We start from the raw sequence: 13,369 nt of genomic DNA, 5'->3' as shown, positions 1-13,369 counted from the left end.
ACTATTTCTGGCAGACAGGCTATCTTTGTAGTCTTTAATTAGATCTGTTCTGAAACCAATGCTAGGCAGTTTCCAAATGTTATTTCCCTCCTCTTTCAGAAGCAAATCAAAACCCAGCCATCTTTTAACTGTGCATCTGTCCCACAGCCAACATGACTGGCTGCTCCCCAAGCCAGTCCTGCTGCTGAACCCCAAGGGCTCTCTCTCTCTAGTCCTCTTTCATGTAGTACCCCAGTGAAGGGTACTGCAACTAAGCAAGACTGCAATTGCTTTGACAGGACCTTCAGAGTCCTTTAAACAAAACAGGTAGATGCTAACTGTGTAACAGCATCTTTTTCTCATAAAGGCTGCACCTCCTGTAACGATGTTTGATTGCTCTGCCAGTCATAAGGCAATTAGTCATGCTTTTTGACTGTGGCACTAATCACTTCAATCAAATATTTCCCAGGCTGTGGAGATACCTTGTTTTTCATCCAAACAAACAGCTCCTGCCTGAGCATTTGTTGTAGCACATGCTGTATACCCAACTGTTATTGACTTTTGTTCTGAATTCACCAACATTAATTTTCCAGATGATTTCTTTACACACTTCATTTCTTCCAGTTAATAAATTTCATCCCACCACAACATTGTCCAGTGGTGGAAAAGAGCCTGGATAAAACATCCTTGTTGTCCAGACCAATCCACATTTGACACAGAATAGAAACTGTTACAGTTAGGAGGTTCAGACCATGGCATCCTATAAAACTCAACTGATTTGAATCCCCAAAATGATGAATATATAATAAGGTAGCAAGTTGAAATACAATATTCAACTATGCATGATTTATTTTTAATTTTTTACTCATCAGTATTACTATCAAAAATGTTATAAAGTATATCTCTTCTTGCATTCATGCTGTGTCTACCACAAAGCTGAAGTACTTTATTACACAGTGCTGTTGGGGAGATGTCACAGATATGAAGTATATTACATTAGAAGCTTGATTTAAAACGAGTTTTAGTTTGGGAAAATGTCTTATATCACTACCACAGAGCAAAAACCATACTCTGTGTTCCTTTCACTGCATTGCAATGTAGACTACCTCACAAAGACAGAACCAGGTAACAAAATCCTATATGAAGTGGATGCACTGTTCCAAGCTGTGCTCTTCTCCACCCATCAGCTTTTCATCATTCTCCAGGTCAAACACTCATGATCATTTGTATTTCAAGTGCCAACAGTGTCTCCCTTGTGATTCATACGAAGTTTGTCTTTCCAGTACACTTCCTTTATTTGAGGAGTGCTTGTATTTCCTCACTAATCTGAACCCCAGCTCCTTATACCATGTTCATTCATAGAGATTAGAATTTTTCCTTTTGCCTCACTGGTCCCTACACTGATATTCTGAATGTCCCAGTTTTCAGCTTCCTTCCCAAAAACTTGTATTTGTATGCCAGTACTTTCCTTCTGCTGTTTCTTAAGACCGTGGTACTCTCATGGAACATGACCACTGGTTCTTCCCCTACTTTCTGGAAGCCTGTGCAAACACCTCATGAGACCCACCACCTTTGTCCCCAGCAAGCCTGCTGTCATCTAGGATCATTAACTCATCTCTCCTGGAACCAGGAAAAGGATTTTCAGCAGTAAGAACATGAAAAGAAAGTTAGCACAGATCGACAAGAAGGTGGTAAGGGGAGAGAGAAAATGCCACAAATCATGGAAGGCATTTGGAGATACATCTTGGATTGAAATAACTTGTTGTTATAAGGTTGTGATAAGCACGAAAAGTGAAAGAAAGCTTTAACTGAATGAAAAGGAAGAATCTCTGTGACTTCTAGAAATCTTCTGCTTCTTCAGTTAGGCTCATGGGGGAAATGCAGGGACACGCATCTCCACCTCTTCTGTTGGGAACAAAATCTGCACTTCTTATATGTGTTTTGATTTGCTAATTTAAACAGCACCACTTTGTAGAATTATTAATGATAGAAACATATTTTATTGCAATGGGGAGTCAGAAATGAATAGAGGAAGCTGGACCCAGAAATGTAAGATGAAAGAATTCCCCTCCCCTTGCCTCTGAAACCACAGAAGTGACAAAATCACAGTCTCTGGTACCACCCAAATATCTGCCAGCCCCTCAGACAGAATCCCAATTGTTCTAGGTCTTTGCATCACATTTAGGTAGCTGTCACGATCCTGCTGAAAAACAAGCATATCATGAGGAAAAAAAGGAAAACAAGGTGTAATTTGGACTTCCGTATATAACAAAAGCACAAAACAAAATGAAAACCCAGAAGCATGGTGATGGCTCACTCACAACTCATAGCAGAGATGGTTACGAGCAGCGGATGGGAAGCCAACGCATCAAACACAGCCTCAAAAGAAGAGCCCAAAAGAACTGTAAAACAGAGAGAAACCCAAAGAAAAACATGATAAAAAACAACAAAATGAGAAAAAAAAATTAAACAGAAATGAATTAAAAAACAATTCAATATTGTATCCCAACAGAAACCTGCGTCTTGTTTAGCTCTTGCCATCTCCCAGCACCCTTCCCAGGGCTGTTGGCCCACACCATATTTAGTTGAATTTAGACACGAAGCATTGAGTGAGCCTGTGTGGTTTGTGAGTGCTCTGTAAGTGGTGAGAGGGGTCCCTCTAGAGACTACCTTCCCCCTGCTCACATATCACACCTAATAGCGTCATAACAAAGGTGAGAGCAGAAATGCATACAAACCTTTGCAGGTCAGCTGCATGGTTCTACCGTGATTTTCCTTTCTAAAATTATCTGATGTACACACCTCCCTTCCTCCCCCAAACAAACTGATCTAAAATCCAGCAAGGGGATTTGCTCTTTTTTATCTCTTGCCCTTTTCATCTAGAGCAAGTTCTAACGTTAGTGTACAGGTTTCTAAAAATGAATAGCTATGTCCCCTTCCCCATTTGAATTGTCATAGGTTCTCATCCAAGGTATTAGTTTTTTTTCTGCAACCACCACCTTGCTTTCTCACCATCAATATCCATACAATCACTGGCTTGTCAACTTTACAGGCTTCACAGCAGCCAAGTTCAGGCATGTTCCCCTTCCCTGATGACTTCTGCAGTGCTCCACCTAGAAAGAGCAGGGTCTCCGCTGTCTGTGGGGGGATGCAGAATGGGGGTTTGAGAGAGAGCAGGATGAAAGTCAGTGCTGCTTGTAGGTCACATGAGCTGTCATTCTATCTGAGAATGGCACAGTGTGGAAATCTGAGGGCCACCCTGATCAGAGGCAAGAGCTAATATTATAATATATTATATAACCTTAAAACTCAATTCAGTGAACTGAGGAAAGACATCAGCGGACAGATATGTATTCCAACAGAAATCAACTAATCAAAAGCAATCGACACAATGGAGTTTCCCATTTGAGTCTTACTATTCCTCTTTCCTAAAAATGTGCAAATTCTAACAATTCCATAAATTTTGCATGAAATTTAGTTTTGAGAAAGCTATTTAAGTCTCCTACTATTCTTTCCAAAGCAAAAGACCCTAAGGAGATGAGTTAAAATGCCACAGTTCCTATTTTACTTTAGGAGAGTTCAAAACTTCCAATGGATTTTAGCATAACTAAAGACAATTTTGTCTTTCTAAATAGCATGCACCAACCACTCATCATGCAATTCCTGCACCTGAATTTGTGCTGAAGATAAGAATGCCTTTATCACATTAGAAACAAGGCTAAGAACGAGTTGGGGTTTTTTTTTCAATGAAAAGCTTATTTCAGTTGTAATCCTATTATTCGGTTATCATGATTTTTAACAAGAGAATTTTGGCCTCAGAACTGCACTTCTTTCTTACACGCAAGGTCCCATAGGGGAACCAGTAGCACAGAATATCTCCACAAAAAGCATGGGGAGGGCTAAGTAAGAAAGATAAATTTTTCATGTGCTGTCACAGAACAGGGGAATTGCTGAAATGGAAATGCTTTAGAGACCATTGTAGAGTGTTAGTCACATCTCATTTGGGATTTACAGCTCCTAACGCTTTCCTGGAGTCAGATGGAGATGATGGTCCTTTTCTATCAAAATGAAGAAGACAAAAGACAGTTGTGGCAATCACTGACATGCAGCAGACTTAAGTTCAAATCTCCCCATCCCTTGCATAGACGTCAAAACCACACCTCCCTCCTTCCAGAGTACACCCTCATCCCTAAGCCACAGGGTGCTTTGAGATGCAAGTTTAAGAACATACAGGTTAGAAAGGATATCTTTTGCCCATAATAACTGAATAATTATTACCAAGAGAGAGCAAGTGTATGACCTGGCAGCAAATGCACTTATCTGATGGAGAGACTTGACCTGCAATCCAACTCAACATTCCCGTGCCCAGGGAGCAAAGCCCCTGTTTCCTCACCACCAGCCACAGTAATAGTTTTAAAGTTCCTCTCTGTGTTCTCCACTGGGAAGAATAATCAGAGCTTCCTGTGGAATGGCATGGACCAGAAGGAATGACACATTCAGATGAAATGTAACCCCCCCACAGCTTGGCGGTAAAGGCACTCAGAAATGGAAAATGGGATCTAAGTCCCCTGTAGGCATATATAGGATTTGAGCCCGAGTCGTCCTTCCTTTTTCCTCACTTCTTTAGCACAAGAGCTCTAACTAGAGAGTGCTACATAAAATAAACCAAACAATAACCTCAGGTAGATTATCTGAGGTCACCCTCACCGAACCAGGGCTTCCAGGAGAGGAAAGCAGATAAGTAGGTAGTTGTAACAAGATACAAGAATCCCTGCATGCTAAAAGATTTTCAAATCCATCAGCCAGTCTGCTTTTCATACATCTAATTTCAACTACACTTGCTTTCTGTAGCTGTGATGTTTTAAACCAGAATATGATCTCCCTTCTCAAGTTCAAATTTGCTACTCCAACAATGAAAGTAACAAGAACCTTAACAAAATTTTCATGTTGATCTTTTTTATAACTAATCCATTCCCACAGAAACTGCATTTTTATAATATATTAAATGTGCAATATTTTTTAAGACTGAGGTCCATTCTTTTTCCTTTTCATCTCTATGTGAACAAATGTGACTATGCTGTGCTTTCAGCCTTTCCTGTGACTACCTTTTTATAACACAAAGTTTGAGACAAAAATTATATCCCCTCCTAAGCTAATATAGTACTACAGCTCCATAAATCTGTTATTCTACTGTAAAACATTCATCTCCTACATAATACTACGGATTTACAAAATCCGTAAGTATAAAACTACTGGGCTTCTATGTTTGAATTTTTGGGGTATCGGGATGTAGAAGTTACTATCCTTTGTCTTATTTTATAGCTCATTTTCCAGTGGGGGGAAAACTACCTAGTAGAAAAACATACCATAATCTCCTCTTCTAGTACCTTGCTCGCTACAGTGAAGTTTATTTTATACACTACACACAGACATTTGGAAAATAAATACCCTTTTTCTCAATTAGCCAACACATTTCTGCAGCCTCCCTCACGCTCTTCTAAACAGGCTATGCACTGCCCTGCCTACAACATCTTCTCTCTGCCCACTGACTCACAGAGCCGCCCTCGCACATGTACAGTCTCTCCAGCAAGGCACTGAAAACTACTGCAGTGCAGTCTGAGCCACGAGGAGATTGAGATCTAATCAGCTGCAGCTGACTAAGCTAAAATAAAGTGCTTGCTGAGCAGAACATTCCAGTGCCATATCCTGCAATGGGAGAGAGACTTCAAGAAAAAAATAGCCTCTCCTCTATTATCAAATAATTATCACCAAGCTGCTAAAGCCTTGAACATTTTCAATTAATAAGTGTGGAGCCACAGGGAATACATTTCTGAAGGCAGGGTGTCACAGACAGAGGAAAGGTGTAATGCTTTCTGTACTGCATGTCAGTGACAAAACTAGCAGACCCAAGCAAAGACCAGTAATGATCAAGGAATTGTCCAAAACCTGACCTACATTAGCACAGAAGACCTTAATGACTCAGAACATCTCCATTATATAAGCATACATTGTTCATCATTAGCATAGCAAGGTTTATGTTTATTTCCCCCTTCAAGTTCAAATATTCTTCTCAGCCTTAGCTCTCCATATCAAAGACATTTGCTAGTCCAGCTCTCTGCTATAAAAATTAATGAAAGATGAAAAATTTAACTTGCGTGCTTTCCATAAAAGCTACTTCTGTAAATTAAAAAAAAAAACCCACAGTTTTTTCAATTCATTCCCCAGTTGCTCCGTTCTGTTGTCCTAAGATGTGCATTGACACTGACTGCTTACACTGGGTCATGTAAGCACCATGGCAAAGGTGGGTCATACAACCAGGATATCAAATTGAATAAGATTGCTCATGTCTCTGTCTGAACCATGGAAGAAGGTTGCATCTAGGGGAAATAATAGCTAAATCCCTAGAAAAAGATCTCTGCATCCTGTGGTATCAAATTTGTTATGGAAGGTCTTGGGATTCTCCACAAAATGGACTTTATGGGCAGAGGGGAGTAAGGGAATGGGAAGAAATCAGGAAGAGAAAACTAGACTTGTTTCTCAGAAAAGTATCCCCTGAATCCATAAGCTATTAACTAGTATTAATGTATTAACTAGTATTTTACAGACTTTTATAAAATTCCTTACATTCATCTTCTTGTGCATATCTTTTCAATCTTTTCAATCCCTCTTCACACGAGTTTGTCATTACTGTCTTCTAAATACTGATTAGATCTGCAATACCTTCTTTGAAACTGGATGGTTGGTATCTTACACATCATCAACTGTTATCTCATCTAGATTTGTATAAAGGCACTAAAAAAGGTTGTGTAGTTTTCATCATCCTATTCCATACGGACCATAACAATAGCATCCCTGGCTCTATTCATCTCTGGTAACCTGCCTCCAGTCCTAAAGACAATTATGGATACCCTACAGGTAGGATACATGTAGTGTTTAATCTGGCATGTGCAATATTAATTTTTAAAAGATATCAGTATCTGAGGGGAGGGTGTCAAGAGGATGGAGTCAGGTTCTTCTCGGTGGTGCTGAGCAAGGACAGGAGGCAAAGGGCAGAAACTGATGCACCTGAAATTCCAGCTGAATATGAGGAAGAGCTTCCTTACTGTGCAGGTGGACCAAGCGCTGGAACAGATTGTCTCGAGAGATTGTGGAGTCTCCCTCACTGGAGATATTCAAGAACCATCTGGATGCAATCCTGTGTAATGTGCTCTAGGATGACCCTGTCTAAAGAGATGACCCACTGTGCTCTCTTCCAACTTTACCTGTTCTGTGAATCTGTGTGTGATTCCTCTCTCCAGCATTAGATCACTTACCCAAAGTTTCGAAGTCTAAGGTTCAAAAACTTCCTCTCCTACAGGAGTTTCTGCATTCTTACTTGACAGCAGAATACCAAAACCACCATGTATTTAAGCCACAGGCAGAATGGGAGCAGGCATATTGGAATCCCTCTCCCTTCAATCCCTTCTCATTGAAGCTTTACAGTTGTGCACAAAATTAAGACATATTCCCTAGAAAAGGGATGTCAGGAAACTCACAGCCCTGGACATGGCCCTATTTATTGTAACTAAGTAATTTTTCCATTGTCTTTTGTCAGAAAATATACAAGTCTTGAACAGCAAAAGATGTTACTAAGCTTAATGGACCAGGAATACTGTATGAATTTATCACTGACAGTGCTCCCTTAAAAAATGAAAAATTTCAGGTCAAACAGACCCTGCTGAATACAGATGACAGATCTTAATCAGAATTTGCCACCTTCTAAACAGGAGAGAATGGGGCTTGGAGGGCAAAGGAGGAGCAGTAAAGAAATTAGCATCTCCTCTAGCAGTTTTGGCAAGCTGCCTGTCTTTTCCTTCATTTATTTGTCCTTGCAAGTGTTTGAAAACAAAACCCACTGGAAAGATTAGGGGTTTTCTTTTTGCATTAGCAATCTGTCCCATTTTTCACAATAGCCAGAGTCCCCTTTGCTAGCCAGCATGTTGACTCTGATCCAAATGCCAGAAATGCTTATGGTAGCCAAAGTAACAGCCTTCAGCCAGACCCTAAGCAGTTCCCAGCACACAATGGGCACCAAATGGCTACATGACTGATGCACATCTGCTCTGTGTGTCCAAAGACTGACTTCTACAACCCACAGCGAAATATCAACTAAGGAAACTGTCAAGAACAGCTGAGCTTCCCTGATTGCTAACAGAGGGAAAAAACGTTGCTGATGCTTCCTTACATACCTTCTGGCCCCAACCATCTTCTGTCTTTATAGAGCAATGTAAGTTTCTACAGACTTATCCAGGAGACTTTGCAACATCTGGTAATGGGCAAGTGGTAGAGATGAGACCGTTCCCATGAAAGCAAATCTGTGCGGCAATAGCTTTTCTCCAAGGAGTAGCATTTGTGCTAATATTAGCATCCCACATAAGGTAGATCAGTTTTGTTTTCCTAGAAGCACAGGATAAATTCAGATTCAGAATAAATTTGGATTTAATTTCACCAAGTGGCCCATAACTTCATAAATGCTGAGCAATCAAGTCGAACTGTCAAGTAGCTGCCCTCTCTACAAACATACAAATCATACCACTGTAGTGCACAGTGATACAATAGTATAACAGCACTTGTCAGAAGCTCAGTAGAGTAACAGCTGCCTAGGTAAAAGTTACTGCGATAGCCCTTAAAAGAAGGCCTGGGAAGCCAGAGTGGTAACAGCTGAGGATGGAGAAACTAATGCTCAATGAAGACCATGCAGAGTAGAAAGCTTTAATCAATCTCTAGAAAATCAGAATGAGACCTTTTTAGGGACACACTATGCTATCTGTCTACTAAACAGCTTTTTGCCTTTACATTAAAAAAAGAATGAATGCTGTTTGGCATCAGTTAATTGCACCTAAAATAAATACAGAAAACCAGTGCCAGCACAGATTTCTAGAGGATTTTGCTCCACAGAGTCACTATCTTCTCCCATTTTCAAAATAGAAAAGTGACCAAAAATTGTAAGGCAAGTCATAAGTTAAAAAAATCCCCCAACTCAAACAACAAATGCTAGAGGCCTGGCTCATGACCAGAAAGTAATTCAGAGTCTTTCTGAAAAGGTGATAAGTAAGACTCAGGTTATGAATTTCAGAGGATATGAAAACAGCTAATACTTTTTATGGTACTATTCATAAAGTATGGCAATGCTTCTGAAACTGTAAGAAACTGCATAGAACCTACTTGAGCAGAAAACGTCTGTTAATAATTGAATATGACTGAAAGCAAAATTGAGACATGCTTTCAGAAAATAAGAAAGTGAGCCCCTTCCCTTACCTATGTTGTGTATTGTACCTCAGAACCAAATCCCAAAGAAACTAGGCTCTTGTTATAAACAATCATGTTATAACTCTGGAAATTGTATTCTTCGTGGATAAAGGAACAGAAAGAGAATGGAGAAAGAAGAATCTACCTTACTGGATTGAAATAATCTCTTTGGTGAAATAATTTATAAAGTTCTTATTTAAAAAAAACAACCAAACAAACACAAAACCCCCACAAAAAACTTCTCATTTCACTTGCCTTCATACCACCCTTCATCTCCTTCCTAATCCTCCGTGCATTACTTGGGCAGCAATCACAATCTGCTTCTCCAGACAAATCTCTCGGTCTGCAGGCAGCAGGGACACAAAAGGACTGAACAGCCTGGTGACTATTTTATAAAGTTAAATGGCATTGAAGTGAATATTTATGTGGTTTTTATTGTATCATTTCTGTCAAAAAGCCTCACCTCCTGAAGTGTGGCATTGGAGAATAAGTACATCAAATATATGAGACTGTACCCCATAAGATCCTCCTACATCCCAAACAAACTGAGACATTTTACCCCTTTCAGCAGAGCATACCCCCAACACTCTGGGGATTGCATGTATCTTTTTAGGAAAAGCTTATATGTCATTCATTCTTCTATGAGATCCATCTGTGGCAAGCAAGCAACAACGACCAAATTGACCAGAATTACAAACAACCTTCTCCAAGTCCTGTATTTTGACGAAGCCTCCCCCCCTCACCCACACCAACCCAAGCAGGACACAGTTTGCAAGACACTGCTAAAGAATCTTTTGCCCTGGAAAATGCCAGAGCTGGATGTAGAGCTGTTTCCAAAAACAGGGCCTGGGAGGAAAACAAAAGTGAAGTAATTTTAAATTAGAGTGAGAAAGGAAAAAAAATAGAGGATTCAAAAGAAGATACATCTGAAAAAATTAGTTTCTTTAATTGTAAGGAAAGAACAGTATTCAAACAATGGACTTGAAATACAGACATAAACCACAGCTGTTTCACTGAAGCAATTAAGACATTTTGCAGAAAACCAAATGCCAGTTTTAATACATGATGGGTTGAATTCTGACTGTAGAAAAAGGAAAGGAGTGGGGCTACATTTTGTAAAGGGTAATATGGAGAAGGGTTATCCCCAAACTAAACAGCACTGACATGGAAGACCAGTAGTACATAATGTGTGTCTTTTTAAGGACAAGATGCAGGCACAGCCCTTGGAGCTGCTCCCATCTACAGGTAACAAGTAAACGCTTGCACGGTCCAACTGAAAAGAAAATAAAAGAAAAATCCCCCAGGTATGTTCATCTACTAAAGACACAAAATCTGCTCCTTTGCTTTCTTCCCACTCCCAACCATCCCCTGCACTACAGAGCCTCTGTATTTAGCTCGCACATTGTCAACATTTTCCAGAACAACAATTATCTTGCAGATGGAAAAGGTATGCAGACCAAAAGGTATAAGCCTAGGATGATAAACAGAGATTGTTTGAGCCTCTCTGCTTGCACTGTGTTCTGAAATAAGTCTAGGAATTCTCTGACAGATATCTAGACCATCTTGAAGCTTTACATATTTTTATGAGTGACACCAGATGACACAGTGCTGGTAAAAGGACTAATGGTAACACCCATGTTACATGGCACAAGTTATGCTCCCTGCCCTTACCTTCACTCCAAGCAGGCACACTGAAATACTCCTGCTAGGAAATCTGGACAGGGGTAATATATACAAAATCAAAACCAGGCAAGGGTGAGAACAGCATACAGGTTGCAATTTACAGTAAGTTCAGCCTCAGAGATCAGGTCAGCCTTTAACTTCTAACACTTTTTTTATAAAAATTTTTAAGAATACACCAACCTGTTTCCCCAGAACACAGAGAACTGGACTAGACCAGTCCCCTGGGGCTACATTAGTTACATGGCCAGCATAGGGCTCACTCTCTTTGTCAGTCCATATTTTACTCAGTAACTATCGCAAGCCTGTGGCAAACCTGATCATCCTAAATGAAATAAAAGAAAAAAAATGAAAGCCACATCCCTCTTAAGACAAAAGCAGGCATCCCTTCTTAGATCCTCAACTCAGCTGAAGTCACCTGCTGCTTCTCACCTTGCAGAAAATGCAGTCCAATATAATGACCAAACTTAACAACCACAAAACAAATAGAACCACAAAACCTTTCCATGCCTAATCAGTTGCAGAAATGGAAAAAAAATTCCTTGAAATTTACTTACTGGCCGGACTTCCCCAGTGGTGTTGGTATACTGACGGGCCAGACCAAAGTCTAACATGTAGCACTTTCTGTATGTTGAAGGTAAGCGGCCCATGGCAAAATTTGACTAGACAAAGAAGGAAAGAAAAAAAATCAAATTAATACCAGCAACTTCGGTAAGACTGGCCATTTGTTAACAAAACTTTGTCATATAATTCCGCATGCTTCCGATGGAAACAAGTCAAAGAGATTAATTTTAAGATGCACCTTAAAAATCATGATTGGAGAATCATCGCCTTGTTAAGAAGTTCACTTTGCAGATAAGAGTCTGTGGAGTCTCAAAATAACTAAAATTCACATTAGCTTTGCTAAATTTCAGCTGCTCTGAGAAAGAGCTACACTTAACACCACTAGCTCTGCAGTGAGAGCTCCATCACTTGCATAACAGTCTGGAGTTACCGTAGACAAATGCTTCTGTTCATGGTTCAGCTTCTAGCCTGCATTATTCTGCCCTAACTCCCAGAATCATCATCCACAGTATTGCATTGCCTGAATCTATCTGAATATTCAGGCATCTAAAAACCACTGAGTTTGCTTCTTAGTAAATAAACCAATACAAGCATATGAAGCAGCTCCTCTTTTTAACCTCCATCCTTAAGTTCTATCCTTTACCATAATGGATGGCTGCTAAAGGATTTGTGGCCAATCACATCACTGACTGATTTTCAGCTGAATTTGATCATTTAAAAGCAGCTGATTTTAAAAGGTGCAAATGAATCTGCTGGAAGGAAGGTAGTCTCGAGTATGGTGTAGCAACAAGTGTTGAGGTCAAGCAGTGAAGAGCTGTAAGAAAAGGACTGGCTTCTACAGAGAAACTTGGAATTACTGTCCTTCACTTAGGCAGATGACCAACACCATGAGTGTGTTTCTGACACTAGAAACTGTGCTTCAATTTTTTGGCAATTGCTCAGAAAGGATTAAGAGGATGATTTAGCTACGTCAAATGCATGAAATAGCATTTATTCAAGTGATGGGTCACGGAGCAAGACTTCCTTTCTGAACTCCTTTAACAGTAATAATTGGTTGGGCTCCAAATGACTATTCAGAACTAGATTGCTTCATCACAGGATACTGAGTGGTACAAGTATGACTGACAGCTACCAACCCACCATGGCGCAGCCTCTGCCAATACAAGCTAGTTTGCTATGCACTTAAAGGAAGCACAATACTATATTACTATTCTGTATTTATAGAAAATAGCAAATGTGTCAGTGGCAGTGTGCAAGGAGACCTAAATGTATCTGCTGAGATCTGCCCATATTCAGACTGTCTTTATTGACTCAAGCAGAACAGACATACAACCAAAAGGAAAATTTTCAAAACAACATACAGGCTTGATGTCACGATGCAGGAATCCCACAGAGTGAATGGCTTCTATTGATTCTAGAATCTGTTTGCCTAATCGCAGCGTTGTGCTCAGCGTGAAAGTCCCTCGAGGCTGACTCCTTCTGAGATCTGCAAGATTTCGGCCCTGAAACAATCAATAAAACACTTAAACCATCACATGAAAACACAGCATTTCACAGCTTCAAGTGCTAACATGCAACCCCAAAAAAGCAGATATGCTACTCAGTCAGGTGCTCACCTTACATCTGCTTTATTTCTTGTATAAGATCTTCCAGTACTTCATTTTATCTTTTAAGTGATGTATTTGCTGATAAGTAGATACCAGACTGTTATCTTGGGGAATCAGCTGATGTACTATTTGTGAAATAGGCACGGTAGGGACAGCAGTGCCTCAGACTGCATGAGGCCAGCATCTCCTTATTGTTAAACTCAGACTATGCAGAAGCTGATTTAAGAACAACCTTTGACTGTTCCCTGAGC

The 13,369-nt window shown here is 40.0% G+C and overlaps 1 protein-coding gene across 1 annotated transcript in view; it reads right to left on the bottom strand.

The window, feature by feature from the left end:
- The window catches only part of TTBK1 (tau tubulin kinase 1), an 89,987-nt gene that overhangs the window by 53,708 nt on the left and 22,910 nt on the right, over positions 1-13,369 (bottom strand). The window contains exons 5-6 of the mRNA XM_018085491.3: positions 12,873-13,013; positions 11,505-11,609 (exon numbers count right to left, since the gene is read on the bottom strand). Of these exons, the coding sequence (XP_017940980.1) occupies positions 11,505-11,609; positions 12,873-13,013 (246 nt within the window). The remainder of the gene's footprint in view (positions 1-11,504; positions 11,610-12,872; positions 13,014-13,369) is intronic.

This window comes from Manacus vitellinus, unplaced genomic scaffold (genome assembly GCF_001715985.3).
Source record: "Manacus vitellinus isolate BGI_N305 unplaced genomic scaffold, ASM171598v3 scaffold_81_pilon, whole genome shotgun sequence".
NCBI classification, from domain to species: domain Eukaryota; kingdom Metazoa; phylum Chordata; class Aves; order Passeriformes; family Pipridae; genus Manacus; species Manacus vitellinus.
The sequence above is the reverse complement of the archived record's forward strand: the minus strand, read 5'-3'. Positions and strand labels throughout refer to the sequence as shown.